The 17,745-nt window shown below is 36.4% G+C and overlaps 3 protein-coding genes across 6 annotated transcripts; 1 reads left to right on the forward strand and 2 right to left on the reverse strand.

Annotated features, from left to right (window-relative positions):
- Positions 1-469: 469 nt before the first annotated feature.
- msmp2 (microseminoprotein, prostate associated 2) lies at positions 470-4,587 on the reverse strand. Of its 2 annotated transcripts, XM_055048196.1 has the most exons (5): positions 4,533-4,578; positions 1,671-1,935; positions 1,476-1,583; positions 1,079-1,187; positions 470-986 (listed from the first exon to the last, which is right to left on the reverse strand). In XM_055048196.1, the coding sequence occupies exons 3-5, from the start codon at positions 1,579-1,581 to the stop codon at positions 815-817; spliced, it is 387 nt and encodes a 128-aa protein (XP_054904171.1). In that variant the 5' UTR covers positions 1,582-1,583; positions 1,671-1,935; positions 4,533-4,578; the 3' UTR covers positions 470-814. The 2 variants fall into 2 exon arrangements, with proteins under 2 accessions (XP_054904171.1, XP_054904170.1); XM_055048195.1 differs by having other exon boundaries at positions 1,671-4,587.
- Positions 4,588-10,192: 5,605 nt separating this feature from the next.
- Positions 10,193-13,563, reverse strand: zgc:174935 (uncharacterized protein LOC796019 homolog). 3 transcript variants are annotated; one of them, XM_055048057.1, is made up of 5 exons: positions 13,413-13,563; positions 12,900-13,320; positions 12,184-12,238; positions 11,950-12,064; positions 10,193-11,857 (listed from the first exon to the last, which is right to left on the reverse strand). In XM_055048057.1, the coding sequence occupies exons 2-5, from the start codon at positions 13,191-13,193 to the stop codon at positions 11,386-11,388; spliced, it is 936 nt and encodes a 311-aa protein (XP_054904032.1). In that variant the 5' UTR covers positions 13,194-13,320; positions 13,413-13,563; the 3' UTR covers positions 10,193-11,385. The 3 variants fall into 3 exon arrangements, with proteins under 3 accessions (XP_054904032.1, XP_054904030.1, XP_054904031.1); XM_055048055.1 differs by having other exon boundaries at positions 13,397-13,563; XM_055048056.1 differs by lacking the exon at positions 13,413-13,563 and having other exon boundaries at positions 12,900-13,390.
- A 941-nt stretch (positions 13,564-14,504) lies between these two features.
- Positions 14,505-16,374, forward strand: si:dkey-87o1.2 (uncharacterized protein LOC796684 homolog). The gene is made up of 4 exons (XM_055048058.1): positions 14,505-14,978; positions 15,577-15,631; positions 15,870-15,987; positions 16,084-16,374. Exons 1-4 carry the CDS (start codon positions 14,682-14,684, stop codon positions 16,115-16,117), a joined length of 504 nt encoding a protein of 167 aa, XP_054904033.1. The 5' UTR covers positions 14,505-14,681; the 3' UTR covers positions 16,118-16,374.
- The last annotated feature ends 1,371 nt before the right edge of the window (positions 16,375-17,745 follow it).

Genomic DNA, 17,745 nt, shown 5'->3' on the forward strand with positions numbered 1-17,745 from the left:
ATGTTTCTGTATGCATCAGTCATTTTTTATGTCAGTCCCTAAATTACTGATCATAACAATTCATTATGATAACTTCATTCATCATCAGTCATAATTTATGTGAATATGTAGTGTGTAAAATAATTGAAAGTAAAAGAAAATAAATAAAGTAAAAGTATTCATTTTTAGTGAACCGTAAGCATAAGACATATGCATAAGCCACTAATGAAAGTACAGAAGGAATGAGAATTATTTTTGCAAATAACAATAAAAGCGATATAAAATTTTGATGAAAGACTAGATAAAATACCAATGGATTATGTTAACAGCTTAGAAGACAATTAGTATTTATTTTGTTGACATTTTTTTCTTTGATGTGGTGCAGACTTGGTAAGATAAAAAAAATAATAAAATGTGGTTTAAATAAATGAATAAATAATCTGTATGGTACAAACAAACAATTTTTTTCTTTTATTGTTGTTTGGTTAGTTCTATTTGCCAAAGCAACATGTGTCTCTTTTACACCAGGTCTTAAAGTAGCATAATCAATGCTACAACAAAGTATTTAACAAAATAATGCAACTCTCAGTTTAACTCAAAGGGCTAAATAATGGCAAGAACTATAACACGTATGTACAAGCATTCAATTTATTAATAGCTCTTATTTTAAATACTACTTTGAACAAAGTAATAAACTCTTTCATAGTCAACAGATGCACAAAATAAAAATTGGTCACAATATTAAAAAAGGAGAATCACAATTGGTTTTTTTTTCTTTGTTATATCTCAACAACCTTCACATTTTTCTATTTTTTTTCCCCCAGAATGGCTTAAATTAAAATAAAGGATCATTGTCAGATTTCCATGGCTGCCCAGCTGGTCTGAGATGTCCTTGTCCCCAGAGACAGGGTAATTTGTGATTGACTCTCATCACAGCAAGACTGGTGCAAGAATCTGGTTTACGAATGACTTCGCACCATTCCGGGTAGTCAACGGGCTTGGTCGCACTGTAGGGAGGAAAAAAGGTAAATGAGAGGAAGACGTCAAGTGAAAATGTCCAGAAAAGGTTCATTTGAACTGCATAAGAAAACAAACTCACAGGTCACAACATCCCACTCCAAAAGGCTCCATGCAGACACACTGGTAGCAATCACTGGTTATCCAGCTCTCCCCAATGCCATACACCTGACCCGTGTATTCACAGCTTGCTGATAAGAATAAGAGAGAGAACCATTTACAAAACAATAAAAAATAATGTGCTAAAAATTTTACTTGAAGGAATGACCAATACACTGCCAGTCAATAATAATTTTCAGATTTGAAAGTAAAGCTTCTCAAAACATTTTTAGTTGATTAAAAACTAAAAATGGCAGTAAAAATAAAATATTTGAAGTTGAGTGTCTCATTAAACATTAGTAACAACACAACATATGATGCTATATTTAAAAGTATGCTTTCTAATTGATGCATTTATTAGCAAAAATGTTAAGTCCTACCTTTAGTGTTGAAGAAGCATTCGCCACTGTTATACACCGAGAAGCACGGCAGACTGACTCCCAGGAGCAACAGTGAAGCCAAAAGTACTTCTCTTGTGTTGGCCATTTCTGGGAAAAAGCTTTGCAAAAGTTAATGAGAAGAATAAAGAAAAAAAAAGCACTGAAAGAACAATGAATCCAATCAAAGGTACAAACCTGCGTCAATTTTTCAGTCCTCCTGATGAAATCTCTCTTCAGACCTTACAGTGTTGTGAGTCAGTTCTTCCTTTGCTCTTTGTTGCAGTCACCGTCGTGATGCCTTCATGTTCCCTTCTCTAATTCTATTCTTTTCTTTGTAAGTCTCCACACCTCCTCCTTGATGCCCCAGAAGAACCGATGCACTTCTTGCCTTTGGTCTCAGATATTTATACTGCACGGCTACAGACTCATCAGCGCCCACTCATGTACTACCTTCTTCTATCTGCACACAAACACATACGCGTGAACACACAAGCATTATGTTCGTCATTGCTTCTCCCCTCCTGAGCATACAGTGTGCAGGCTTTCAGATAACATTTGTCTCAATGGATCCCATTTGACCCCATCTGTTGCAGCCCTGTTCACATCGTCTGTAAGATAGTCAGCCTATAGCTGATTGTTCAAGCTAAGAAGCTGCATTTATGTGTGTAGGAAGGTAAACAACAACCTTTGACCTCCCGCTCAAAGTAAAATTTAGAAAAAGGCAAGTGTGTCTCTGATCGTTCAATGCATCTTTGTAAGAGTAAGGGTATTATTTTTTTTCTTTAACTACTTAATGAAAGATTTTATTCAGTTGGTTTAATTAATAAATCCTTAATTAACGAATGTGAGTCTCAACATGGTTTCATCTGACGACGTAGCTCTATAAATAGTGATGTGCGTCAGTGTGACGTTTGTTGTAAGAAAAATAAATACAATGACCTATGAGGGTTTCTTTGTTTAATTTAAGGTTATTTTTGGCTTTCTAACATTGGTTAAAAAAATGGTGATGGTTGTGTGATGGTCAGGATTTTTTTCTGGAACAGGATGACTCATTGCAATTGGTGGAGCTTTTATTTATGCTTTTGTTTGAACATGAAGAATATTTGACATTCAGTTTGTGACCAAAAACTCAAATCACTTATGCAGAAGAACAATGATCCAAAGAACACCATCGTATCCATGCAAATGAACCTTTGGAGTGACCAAGTAAAAGTTTGAATTTAAATCTTATTCCGTGACATGAACTTAAACAGCCTGTTTTTGAAAATTCTCTAGTGTTTCATTGGTTTGAGTCTTTCTCTTGGATAACACAACATTTTTTTATTAATTGTACATCTACAGCTCTAAAAATAATTTAGACACCACTTAAAATTATCACTTTCTCTGACTTTACTTCTCATAGGTATGTATTTGAGTAAAATGAACATTGTTCTTTTATTCTATGAACTACTGAAATTTCTTGTAAAAAATGAATTTATTTGCAGAAAATGAAAAAATATCAAAATAACAAAAAATGCAGTGCTTTCAGACCTCAAATAATACAAAGAAAACAAGTGCATACTCATTCAGAAACAACAATACTCATGTTATAACCAGGAAGAGTTCAGAAATCAATATTTTCTGTAATAACGAGGAGGTTTTCAGTGGGATTCAATGGAGTGGTCTCTCACTTTTTTTCCAGAACTGTATATGTGTGGGTGCTGTGATGCACTGGTTGCGTACAACATGTTCTGCACTTCTTGTGTTTTCATATGTAGAATCTATTTTATATTTCTGGACACACTGCAATGTAACTGAATACAGTGGAGCAATGGTGGTTCCTGGAAAAAACACCTTCTTTCTTTCTTCCTTCTTCCTTATCCCATGGATGGATGGACGGACATGTGGATGGATGGATGCATGGAGGAAACGTCTTTAAATCGGACTTTATGTGTTTTTTACTGACCACAATTTGCAACAAAATATCAACATGTAACAGAAAACTTTTATTTAAATAAATGCATTTTAGACATACAGTAAAGGTGGGCGTCAATGAAAACAAAACAACAAACATGCATGGGATCATGGAGCAAATGTAATGTTTTTGATGATTTTAGATCAGATTGAGTGCTGACTGATCTTATGACTGATCATACTGAAACACCATCGTCAGCCTGGTGTGATGCAAAAAGACTTTACTTAGTTTTCTGTCCCTTTTTCATTGAATGCACCTAAATAAAATCTTCATTTTATTTATTACCATGTTGCCATAGATTATTTCAAAAAACATTGCTGTTGAGCGTCTCATTTAGTTAAAAATCACATTATTCCTCACATCAGCTCCTACATGCTCAAAAGGATGAAATTTATAGTTTTCTTAATAATTGACTCTTACATAATAAAATGCCCTTTGGAAAAAAAAATCTGAATTCATTGGTAGTTGTTCTATTACAGCCAAAAGCCAAAAAGCATCTTATCATTATATAGAGCAGCTGATGAAATGTTAAAATTAGTAACTGAAGCGTGCAGTTATCTTTTTAATTGAAGCAATATGAGTAATGCATGCAAAGACATGAACAAATCATTCGCCCTGCTTCTGTTTTTAGCCTTGCAGAGAATAAATGCAGAGTTCATACAACAAATGCACACAAAACACAGTTTTTTGAAGAATAATCATGGGACTTAATAGTGAGTTTCCTGTCAATCACATAGGCTAAAAAGCCTGATTCTTGCCTGCTGTAGTAAGACAAAGACTGCTATCTGCATATCTTGTTTTTTCTTTATCTCAAGAACCAGGATCCCAGCAACAGCAGCTGGTTGCTCATGAAGAAGGATCTTCCTGTATACTTTGAAGATACAGTGCATAGTTACAAACTAAATGTTAGTTTTGGAGGATGTGTGTTTAAAAACAAGAACAGTGCAGCTTGAAAATTATTATTTCTTTGTTTTCCATTCCAACCAATGTTCGAAACATTGATAATTTACACAGACTTGGACGGGGTGGGTCATAAATTTATTTCTCAAGCTTTGCTCTCATGATGATACAAACCACAAATATAAAGTGTAGCATCTTTTTACCTGAGCAGCCTCTTTGCGGAAGATCAGACGTCAGTGCCAGACTCTGTAGGAATATGTCTGATATTTAGTTGATACGATGAAGCACAAGAACAACCGAATATCAAACATATCACACAGCCTCTGGCGAATTAGTGGTGGGTTCCTGCAGACTGGTAAAACCTGCTGGGAACAAAAAAAAAAGAAACTCAATGAAGAAAACAATTTGGAAATCCCCCCCTAACAGATATCACCGACAGGCTGGGTGAAAAACTCGAACAACCAGTTCTGCAGGAAATGACACAGGATCAGCCTTCAGGGCTCTGGGCCTCCAACACTGAGAGTCAGAGACACTGCTGACATTTCAGATCATTGTGTGTTTGCATCAGGGAGTGCAGGGTTGAATATCTCTTCTGCATCATTTAGAAACACAAAATGATGATGATACTCACCAGCTTCGCTTATCCAAAGATGTTACTACTGTCTCTTTTGCTTAAATTCAATGGCTAAACAGAAACATTTGAGTGAGTTATTTAAAAAAAATAATTTGATGGTTTGCTTAAAAAAGTAAAAAAAGAAAAAGAAAAGTCTCTCACTGATTTTGGAGTTTAAATGCTTTACTTCGGAAGGGCAGCTTATATTTATACCCGTTGTTTGAGTTTAGGGGGTTGGACCCAATAATCAATCTTTTGGGAACATAGAAACTAACCCTCATGTAATTAGACATATATTGATCAGCTGCTCTAGCCTGCAGCCTTTCCTCCACGCATTAGCCTGATCAATACATGTAATGTTCATCCGACTGTGAACATGCTCACGCAGTACACACACATACACACAGGCATACACACATACAAGCACACACATGAAAGCATATGCAGAGTCAAATAACTTTCAGTTTTTGCCTGTAGGGAGGACAAATGTCAAGCATGATGGTCACTTGATTATGTCCTTTGTTATAGGGATAAAACACTAAATGTAGGATAAAAAAATTGACTCATCCAGTTCAACCAACTTCCTTCAGAAGTCAAATAAGTAATAAACAAAATCCACCTATGTGTAATTATAGATACAGGCCTTCTGTGAAGACCTTCAAGGTTTGTTAGAGAACAAATATATCTTTATGAATATCGCAGGCTGTGGTTGGATTAGACCAACTTTTTTTAAACAAACCATCCCGAGTGCAGAACAAGGTGGCGGCAGCTTATTAACAGGAAATCCTGGAACAAAACCAACAAAAACCAGTAGAGATTGGGGTGGATGATTAACAGCAGGATAGGAACTCTGAGCATAGAGCTCCACTGAATGATTTAGCTCAAAGTATCGAACGGCCCAGTCAAAGTACAGACCCAAATGCTCTCCACCCGATCTGATCAGGCTTGAGGCATTTTACAAAAAACTGCCTAAAATGTCAAGTTCTAGAAGTGCAAAGATGTGATAAATCCATCATTTATTGTTATTTCAGTATCACTTCTCCTAATATGCAGGATTCTCCAGTGCAATAAGTGTTAGCTTATTATTTTAGCACCAGGCGTCCAGGATGTCTGCACTCTGGTATATTTGGTGAATCCATCCTTTTGAACAAATATAAAATGTTTGAGAAGTCATTTGTAAAATTTAACATCAGAAGTTACAACTTTTTCAATAAAACTTAGTGTTTGAGATGAAAATTGTGATTTTTTTATTTTATTTTATTTTTTGTGTGGTTGGGTTCATTTTTGGCAGTCCGTTCTTGCTGTGAACCTAAAGGAAGGTAAGAGTAACATTTAATAATGTTTTGTTTTGAGTTTGCCATTATCACGACTTTCACAAATATCAAAATGCTTTCCTCACATTGTGCAGCTGTATTTCCAGAGCACAAATTTTTAATACTTTGTGTTTGTCTACCACATGTAAACACATTAAAATATTTTTAGATTTGCACTTCTAAAGTCAAAAGCATTTAGAAAATAGTACGAAATATGAACATAAGGAACTATATTTTATTTGTATTTAAGAGAGATCTTTGACTCATATCCTGTTTTTAATGACTGTGACCAAAAGTTTCATAATGCATCAAAATTAAATTGTTTTAAGTGATGTGTCAGTTTTTGTTTTACATGCATTGTACCACTTAAGCACCATTTACAGCATTTGGGATTTTCAACAGAATCAGGATAAACTGTCCTCTGTTTTCTCGGACGTTGGGTTAAAAGTGATTGTAGGCAGGCATATGGTTGGACTCTCACGTGTGAACATCATCTGCCAGATGAATGCCAATAACGACACAGTGCTTTCACCATACACTGTAGGTCATAACTGTGTTTGCAGTTAATGATTGACGCAATTCAAAAGCGATCGCCTTTGTAAATAAATAAGATGTCTTGTGGTAAAGGTTTTGTGGATTCTTCATCAGTGAACTCCCTGAATACAGAAGCAAGCAATCTTCTCCATTTCAAAATTTACAGCTAAAATAGCAGAACAAATTTTGCATTTTTGTATGTCCAAGAAAAATCTAAATTCTCATTCATGGACAACCCAGATATCGGTCAGGTTACTGTTTCAGTCCCACTCTATCACCTCTGCATCCTCTCCTGCTCTGACCTTGACAGCCTATTGGGGCGTGATGAAAGCTCCCCGATCCCTGATCGCCTGTTGTGAGCCTGGGGGTGACAATTAGGCAATCCTCCGTCCGCAACAGATGAAGGACAGTATGAGAAACAATGGACAGTGTAAAAATCAACAAAATAGTGCATACCATTTAAATGACAAATGCAGTGCCTGGCAAAAGCATCCGCACACATTTCTGTCAACTTCAGATTGCAAATTTGAGTGAATTTAACTGGAACTTTGCAAGAAAAATAAACATAAAGTATTGAATAATACTGAAGTGTAATACATGGTTTTCAAAGCAGAGATTAAATTTTTCACAGGGACATTATTTAATATGAAGGCGATGGCTTAGAGATTTGGAGTAGATGAAAACCAAACATTTCATATGTTCTTTTATTTACTTCAAGTTTGGTATTTCAGACATTAACCATTTGGGAAATCTATTTTAAAGACTTCAGAGGAAAAATAAATACAGACACATCCCATGTTTTTGTTTTTGGTTTTTTATTTCAAAAATCTATTTATTGTCGTTCATATTTCAAGAGACACACAGACAAGTAGCTCACAAATGCACAAAACACCAAACAAAACCAAAAGAAAACACATTAACAACATTCAAGGTGACAAACGTACGTTGATTGCATTGAGTTCTTTAAGTTTGCTATCTCAGGGGTGCATGTTGAGACTTAGTCCAAGAGATTCAATCACAGTCCACAAGCCAGGTTTGAGATGATGCCCTCCCCTGTCTAGGCATCCAGACAGTTTTTCAGTTTCGTACATTGTGAGTGGGTACATTTGGAGTCAACCTGAAGATAACAGACTTACAGCCATAAGAAGAATAAGAACATATGCAATATTAGCTAGAGTACATTCAGTCATTCAACATTATGAGTAATTATATTTTCCAAAAATAGCTAAAACTTTTCCCATAGCTTTTTGAACACACAATGTTTACCCTTAATCATAAAGGTGAGTTTCTCCAAGGCAAGAGAGCTTGATAACGTAGATATCCAAGGGTCTGGTTTTAGATTTCCAGGAACTGGCTGTACTGTATTTGGCCTGTACCAAACAATAAATTATGGATTTTTGATCAGCATTGCTTATTTGGGTTTGAGTGGGAAAAACTCCTAAGATACACAACCTCAGACAGGGGTTAAGTTTAGTATCAACAATAATATCCCATGTTTTACTATGGAGTGATTTATTATGAACAGAACGCAAAAAGAGAATGTTTTATTAATTTATGCAAAACTAACATCTAAATTGAGATAACGGTACTTTAAGATTAACCTGTACCCGAATAAACCTGCATTTAGTTGGACTTTCAACAGAAAACGCAAGGATCATCAGGAGTGACAAACATTTCCAGCCACTCCTTCCCTCTGTTTCTCTCTCTGTTCTCTCTTTCTCCATCTCTCACTCTCTCTTGTTCTATTTCTCTCTCTTTGTGTGTTACATGCTCATCAGCACACAGGCCTGAGGCAGAGTCAAAGAGGAAAAGAGAGAGGCAGGCAAGGTTAACAGTGATTATTCAATATCTATCTCTATGTTTTGAAAATGGAAGGCAAAGGAGTTATCTAACAGAGAGAGGAATACAAATCTGAAGCCATGGCTAAACGACGGAAACTATGGGAGCTAAAAGCCAACAGAAAAAGCACAACATAAACCAGAATAGCATATCCAAACAAATGGTGACTCTGCAATGAATGAATCGAGTGTTGAAAACATTCTTCCTTGTTCCTTTTTCACTGTCAGTAATTTGTTTTGATGCTTGTCCTCTGAATTTACATAAAGTCAAATATCAGCCAAAACAAATCAGCTCTTATGTGCAATTCTATGTGTCTCTGCTCCATATGACATGCAGAGTAATATTCTTCCTGCTTTCTGTTAGTGTGTACATGCATTAATCATTACCCGCAGCAATAATTCAAGTTTAACAAATACCTTTTACAGCCACTGTCAACACACCCTGACTGAAGTGTATTGTGCGGTTACTGAATGTTGATGGTGCAGCACCTGTACCGTCCATTCGCCAGGGAAAAACATGCAAGGGTTCCAATGTTCTTGAATCATTGTGTCGTGTGTCTTTTATTTTGAAACTGTTAACTATAACAGTTGATTGATCTTGGTAAGGTTTACCATTCAGATCACTCTTATGCTATTTGTGGTATTGAGATATCTCTTTTATAAGTTCAAAGTTCATGTGAAGTATAAAAGCCTTTCTAAGCCTTGAGATGCCTCACCCAAACAGGAATGTGTGGATAAGCTTGAAGGACAGCGTCTTTCCCCATCAGATAACAAAGAAGACATTCCAGAAACTTCCAAAGTTTCATCTTAAGCAACTTACTAAACCAAATTACAGTAGAGACAGACACTAGCTATTAGCCTGTCTGTTTTAGTCACTTTAAACTTGTCAATACTAAACCTGCTAGCTTTCACATATTTCTACTTATTGCATATTGCTTGTTATGTATGGCATCAGTTTAAAAGAATAAAGTTTTTTTTTTAATTTAATTATGTCATTATGTTTTGCCAAGAAAAAGATTGCCAGCCTTGCTATGTTGAGCAAGCATTCTCCTTCCAAAACTGGTTAATCATTACTTTATTTTCACTTTATCTATTCAGTTTACTTCCAGGAAATTTTACTTTAATACGTTTAAGATGTAGTTTATGGGCTGATAATTACATAATTGAACATTTCCTGAACAACACCAGCTGAAATTGTATTTTATCCTCAGTTTTCCTATTAATAGTTTATTTAAAAGAACAGTTTTTTTTGTATTTCTACTATGTATAATTTAATTATAGTAACTGTAAATGTCATAGTCTCAACTGATTATAACTGTTACAGAGACACCAATATTTGTTATATTGGTTACATTTCATATGTGTTTTCAGGTTATTCCAGTTATTTATTTATACAGACTGGGGCTTCAATAAGTTTACTAACATCTAAAATACATTTTATTACCTGTTAAGAGAAACATTATAGCCTAGGACAAGGTGGTGCAACTCAAAATGAACTGAGATGTTTAAAAGCATGGCATATTATGTTATAAACTCCTTGGGGGAGGAATTGTGAAAGCAGTTGATTGTGTTGTATTTTACTTTATTTAGGGGTATCAGTGTAAACAAAGAGACAAAAGCTTGAAAACCGTGCATCAGCTTTCTCTGTCTTCACAATTTTTAACTACATTGTATTGGTTCATAAAAAAACCCCCAACAAAATACATTTACATCCTTAAGTTAAGTGACAAAAAAATAAAAAATAAAAAAAGTTTAAGGTGGTGTGGGCACTTTAAATCCAAGCGTTTACTAACATGTTCCAGTTATAAAAAAAAACTAAACTTGAAAATCCCAATCCCTTTAATAAATAATTTCTTTTCAGCTGTGCAGTCCAAGTTTATTTTATCCATGCAGCAGAAGTTTTTGGGAAAGTGCTTCACATCCGTTCATGCTTTACTCGCTGGTCGATGCAGGATCATGGAGCAGCTGATGTCTATCTTTGGACGACCCATCACCCTGGACAGGTCGCCAGTCCATCACAGAACTTCCCATTAAAAATACAAATAAAAACAAAAAGCCTATCATATTAAAGCTGTTCAGGATTCATTTACAACAAACCCAACAAATTTCACAAAATAAAACCTGTGCAAAACAAACCCCGCACCATGACACGCTTTAATTTTTCATTTAGTTACGAAAACAGGATCTTGAAAATTCTAATGAACAGTCATATTTGAGGACCTACCTCTGCTACATGTGATATTTAATGAGTTGAGGCAATCACAATTCAGATGACACTTGGTAGGAAACCGGGACATGCAGCAAATTAGGACATAGTATGTCGAGCAACTGGTCGCCGAGTTGGTCTTTATCTCAGAACAAAAGCTAATTTTTAAGTTTACAGAATATGTTTTTGACTTAATGATTTAGGTGCGAGAGAACATAACACCAATAATCTTTTCATTTTTACTTAGGTTGATGTGGTTGATTTAATTCACTGTTTAAGTCTATGGACTATTGTACCGACCATTTTCAAGCCACAGCTTGAAAATTAAAGGTCAGTTTGCAGAAATGTCAAATGAGCCAAATCCACATGTATCCCTTTTTCTTGGATGTGCTCCATGTCACCAGCAACATCGTATCCCAGCCAAAATAAGAGCTGGAATAGTAGAGTCCTTGTGCTGAGCTTGAGATGTAGAGGAAAAAATGGTTGTGCACATTTTTATTTGAAGGCATCTGTCTTTATGAACACTTATTCCACTTATTTGGCAGGGTTCACCTATTGTTTGGGAGGCTCTGCCTTTTTCTCCTCTTGTTTCAGAGGCTCTGCCTTTTTCTCCTCTTGTTTGGGAGGCTCTTCCTTTTTCTCCTCTTGCTTGGGAGGCTCTGCCTTTTTCTCCTCTTGTTTGGGAGGCTCTTCCTTTTTCTCCTCTTGCTTGGGAGGCTCTGCCTTTTTCTCCTCTTGCTTGGGAGGCTCTGCCTTTTTCTCCTCTTGCTTGGGAGGCTCTGCCTTTTTCTCCTCTTGTTTGGGAGGCTCTGCCTTTTTCTCCTCTTGTTTGGGAGGCTCTTCCTTTTTCTCCTCCTGCTTGGGAGGCTCTGCCTTTTTCTCCTCTTGCTTGGGAGGCTCTGCCTTTTTCTCCTCTTGTTTGGGAGGCTCTGCCTTTTTCTCCTCTTGTTTGGGAGGCTCTGCCTTTTTCTCCTCTTGCTTGGGAGGCTCTGGTTTTGGCTCTTCTTTAATGCCGCACATAGTCCTTGAAGGAAAATTTTTAAAAGAGTAAAAGTTATCAAATATGATCGGTACAATCATTCTGCAAATTCAACTGAAATAAAGATATAACATTACTTTATTTGGTCTGGGTATTCTTTCAAGAAGTTGCACACTGGACTTTTTTCTGTCAGCTGCTTTTTTAGTCGATCCAGTTCTGCATTCCACTCTGACTTCTCCTTCTCAGTTTGGCCTGTGGAAGTTATAAAGATTAAATGTTTCAGTATACTAGAAAAAAAAAGAGTTAGGGGGTTACGCATACACAAGTGTTAACACTGTTTCCAACATCTAGAAAAATAAAGCATTAATTACCTTTGAGGTTCCCCAAGTTTGTTTCCTCTGCTGCCTGCTGATCTGCACCAGATTTCTGCCAATGAAGAAGAAAATGTAAGCATATTTCTTGTCATTCATTATTTATTTCCATTTCCAAATTACAGTTTTGCTTCTGGAAACAGGGGCTGCCATATGTTGGAAAACAATGTCAATGATGTTACTCTGGAAGCAGAAGTCAAGCCTGATTTTCTGGTTTGTCCCGATCAAAGAAGTCACCTGACATTCCTTTACACAAAGAAACGTGTTCTCAAGGCTTTTGTCGGAGCAAAAATAATCTTTTAAGACTCAATCTAACTAGAAAATGATTCATAAGGCTCCCACTGTTTTAAAACAGAGGTTCGAGTTTTCCAGACATACTTTTAGATGTTAAAAAATAAATATGATTGCCCTCATTGTCCTATTATTCTGTTGAACATGCCCAATTTCAAACCAGACAGTTCAATTTGAAGATTAGACAGGTAATATATTTAGCTCATGGGGGTGGGGAGGAATAGATCTGATTATTGTTAGATATATGTCTGAAAATATTGAAAAGACCATATAGCAGAATATGACTCTTAATAGATAACTAAAAATTTGTGTCAATAGTAGTAAGTATTGCTAATAGTCTCTTCAGATCTGCGTTTTAAATGGACGTGTCAGAAATACATTGCACTAAATGATCAGGCTGATTTTATTGAAGCAACTAGAATCACCTGGGAACCCTCGCAGCCGGATAAATCTCCAGCCGCCTTCTCTGCTTTGGTCCGCACAACCTTCACTTCATCCTCCATGGCCTTCAGCTCGCCCTGAGCCTTTTCCAGCTGCTTCTCCCTCTCGATCTTCTCCTTCTGGTACTCCTGGATGACATCGCCGCTCACCCGCAGCTTGATGTCCAGGAACCGGCTCCGCTTCACTTGCTTCTCGAAGTCCGTTTTGCGGATCTTCAGTAATCCCACCAAGATAACAGACGTCAGCAACGCCAGAGGGAGCACGAGATGCACCTTCATCCTGCGCAGGAACAGCACACTTTCTTGTTTTGGGTCCTTAAGTTTTTTCGGGTCAAAGGGGTCAAGAGTTCTTCCTGCAGGTGTTCGGGTTCTTCACTCTCCATGCGCCATCCGAGAGCTCCTCAACCTGAATGTGAAAGCTCAACGTCACCACGGCGACACCTCCTCTCTGCATGGCAAATTGAAGCCAAGCCACAACTCACCTGCGTGCTGACTCACCTGAGCTGCCTTTGCTCGCCTGTTTGGATCGGAGCCGCAAGCAGGAAGAAACGCCCCCCGTTCCTGCATCGCTCCTAAAGCAGGAACAGGTTGCTGCACCTGTGTGATGTCCTGGTAACACGTCAGACACGCCACCGTTTGTCTCCCTTAAAGGGATAGTTCAGAGTTGTCGCCGTAGTTGCACGGAGCTGCCGTCTTGCCTACACTTGCTGAAGCCCGCTTCATGTCTTCTTTGCTGTAAAATAAAGTTCAGTTGGACCTGAAGGTCAAAGTGCACTTCTGCTGTCTAAATCAACTCTAATCTAAAACAAATAGCAGTTTATAGATATTTTAAAAATCTATAAACCGTCACATTTTTGGTGGTCATTTACAAATAAGTAAAAAAAAATGAAATTAGAGGCTTTGTGATTCAAGATCCTGAGAAACATGCTGAACAGCATATGTGAAATGTTATGAGTATATAATCGATATTCAAGCTGTACCTTTTCGTACCATTTTTGCATATGTGCAGGTGAAAATATTCTCAAAGGTGTCGAAATAAACTCAACATTCATTTAACATGTTATTCTAGATTAGTATGATGCAAAGGCCTTGGTCAAGGGTCAAGGGGCAGATTTCAAGAGGACACTTTAAAGTAAATAAGTAAAGCTGCATTTACTTAACACCAATGTTTTACACCACTTTACTTTTGTGCCAAAAATGTGTCAGAAATACTTCACTTGTTCCTTTCACAGAAAGATCTTTGAATGCCACACCTTGAAAAAACAACTTAGCTTTTTTTTTTTTTTTTCTTTTTACAATGGAGCTATTTTAAGATGAAGAACTCCACTACTTTTAACAAAAGCCACACAAAGCTTTAGGTTATTTTCTTGCATATGAACACGTTTAATTATCAATTAACCGCATAATATTTCCCTGTTGAACTATAATAATGTAGCCAATAAGGATAAAAAAAATCCTTATTGGAAAAAATGACCACTCAAAAGGCAATTCAAATATATGCGTTTTTCTTTTAATTTTTTTAATTCCAGGATTTAAAAAAAAAAAAAAGTGTCACCAGGAAGCAGGAGCAGGTGCGTCGACACGCCCAGCCTGCTCGGCAGGTAGAGCCGGTTGCTCCGACATTGACGTTGCTGATCTCGGGTGGAGAGCTGGTGACAGTCTGCCAGGGATGAACAAGTGACCACCGGCAGGTTTTACCACAGCAAGCGGCCCCGATCAAAATCTACCATCGATCGAGTGAGAACAGCAACAACAACAACAAAAAATATGAAGTTGGTCATTTTTTTTGTCGCCGTCAGTGTGGCGGTTATGGTCGCGATGATTTTCCAGACTCTGCGCCAGGAGCTGAATCTGCGTAACCTGAGGGCCCGCATGGTGGACAGCTCCGCGGAGGTCAAGAGGAGGGAAGACTCCATCATGGACATGAAAAATAAAATCCAGGAGCTCAAATCCGTGTTGGATAACGAGAACCTGAAGCTGGATGAGCTGAAGAAGGAGAAGACGGAGAAGGAGAAGGCGCTGAAAGAGGCTGAGAAAAGTCTGGAGACCTGCAACGCGGGGAAGGCAAGGCACAAACACTCGCGTAAAGTTTTCAGTGTTTCAGGTCCAGCAGTGGCGGTTGCTGCGTGATTTGTACCCTGGGCAAGGACCCCCTCTTTTTTTATTATCTTAGGACCTATGTAAGAAACAAGTTTCTTGAATCTCAATCTGATTAAAAGCATCTCTCAAAATGTGCACTTTCAGCATGAAAGGTTTCTTTTACTTCTTATAAGGTGCAGAATACATGAAAATGAATAATCATCACGGAGAGACATTAAGCATGCAACTGATAAATTTGTCCCCTATGTTTATGAATTTGAACATTAATTATGCACCAACAGCAGCCAATTTGATTGAAATATGCACAAAAAATATAAAAAATATTAAATACACAACAATTGAGACAGATGGAATGGGGATTTGAACCTGCAACACTTCAATTACAGGATGAACTCCTATCACTCTTGATACTGTTGTCTCTATATTATATATTGTTTTGCACATGGCCTTTTTCTTTTCCACATGGCCTTTTTCTTTTCCACACCTAGCATTCTATTCAATGCACTTGTTAGTGCATTGAATAGAAATGCACTAACAAGTGCATTTCTATTCAACACTTTAGGGAAACGCTGAACAGAAGAAGTCAGAGTTGGAGGGAGCCATAAATAAACTTAAAGGTAAGTCTAGACAGAACAAGAATACCGTCACTGAACTGTAACAATATGTATGTAAATAAGGGCATTATGTTTCCTGGTGCAGTCTGATAAAACTTGATAATTTTTCTCTTCAAACATCCTGTTTTGCAACATGGCATCATGTGCTGAATTCTAATGGCGACAATATAGCAATCATTTAGACCTGTTTCTAGGCATCAAATATAGAAATTCTCCAATTTATTTATTCATTTTTTTTCAGCTGATCATGAAGCAGCTAAGAATAAGGCTCAAGAGGAGATCGGGAGCTTGAAGCAACAGATACTGGACAGAGAAAAAGCTATTTGTGCCCATGCAGATATGACTAAGGAAGAAGCACGGTAAGATGAGTAAAGCAAAGAGCTACTGGTCATGGTGACATCAGAGCCTTATTATATCAGGTCCTGATTTCTGATTCTCTCTTTTTCTTTTTGTAGGAAACTGTGTGGACAGTCTGCTCCACAAAAATAAAATCAAATCTGCGTAATCTTGGTTGAACTTTTCCACAAGAGAGAACACCTAAAAAGAACCATCTACAAGTTTTGTTGGCATCTTTTCTTTTTTGTTTGTTTGTCTTCTTATTTTTTATATATTGTGGTCATGCACAGTTAGCTGTCTGATGGGAAAAGGGAAATAGTTTTTAACATTTTTATTTAAATTGTGTTATTCTGATTGTTTTGGTTGTATTTTGTTTGGCTTCTTGACTCTTTAAAATACTTTAAAACATATTTGTGTGGAAATGATTATTTACACAACTAGACTCAGATAATTTTCTTATCTGAAACATCACCATAGGCACAGCAGTAAACTAGTTAAAATAATGTGACGACCCTTCAGCTCAGAGGCTTAGTCCTTTGACTCCCTCTAGTGGAGAATTTTTTTTTAAATAGTGTTAACAATGGCAAAACTTTTTGTAATACTTTGGTTGTGCTTAGTAAATATTCATTATAGAAAAATGTTTTAAAAATAAAACAAACAATCTGATACTTGATGGGTTCAAAACAATGAAAACTTTACACCATTTATTTTCTGGTTATGAGTTATTTATTAAAGCTGGTCATTTTCAAAATTGTCTGCTAAAATCTTTGTGGTTTTTGAACAGGTTCATTAAATTTTTTTAATTTATTTTCTATGCAGTTTTGCTTAGTCTCTTTTTATTTTTGGTCACTTAATGTTATGTTCATGCTAACTTCCTTGCCCCTGCGGTCAGACATATAACATTTTATTTCTTATTTTTATCAATTTTTTTTTCAGAGACAACTTCTAAAAAATAACATGACTCGCAAAAACTTTTACAACTTTTTAAAAGAGAGCAGATAGTCATTTTCACACAGACCAATTTGTTTGAACTAAGGTTTATCTAAATAAAATGCCTGTAAATGTTAAGCATTGTTGGCTTTAATAATTGTTGGTAAAGAACATTTTTGTTTTTCTTCTTAAAGAAGGCGCATTTACAGAAATACATGGGAAATGAATACATTTACTATTTTATTATAGTATATCTAAATTTGAGAAAACATTTTTTTCTATTGATATATGAGTACTTTTGAAATTTATTAAAGAAATAATGAAATTTATTTTGGATTTTGGAACGAAATATATTTAAACATCAATATTGATTTCATTGTCAATTTGATTAAGTACCACAGTTAGTATCTACAACAACTTTTTGAAGTAAATAATACAACAATTAATTTTCCTCTCAAATTAATAGAATGTTTTTGAATTGAATATAATTTCATTTTCTGGATTTTGTATTCTAAGTTGAAATCTACATGCCAGGGACTAAAACATGGACATTCATTGGGTGAAAGTAGTTTTTTTTTTTTTTTTTTTTTTTACTGCAAATTAAACGGGAACAGTAAGGATGTCCAACTCATTCATATACTGGCCAACTAAGTTACTTAGTCCCTCATTTATATCACATTGTGAGATTGTAAACACGTGTCACAGAGACTGGGCTTCATGAAACTTTCCACCTCTGCAGCACATTTAGGAATTTTCCGTCTTAGTGAGTCGATAAAGCGAGCAAACCGTGTTAATAAATCTGATTCCTCCGTTTCGCGGTTTACAAAACAAGATCACTGGTTGCTATGACA

Source organism: Poeciliopsis prolifica, unplaced genomic scaffold (genome assembly GCF_027474105.1).
Source record: "Poeciliopsis prolifica strain line A6 unplaced genomic scaffold, Auburn_PproV2 SCAFFOLD026, whole genome shotgun sequence".
NCBI lineage: Eukaryota > Metazoa > Chordata > Actinopteri > Cyprinodontiformes > Poeciliidae > Poeciliopsis > Poeciliopsis prolifica.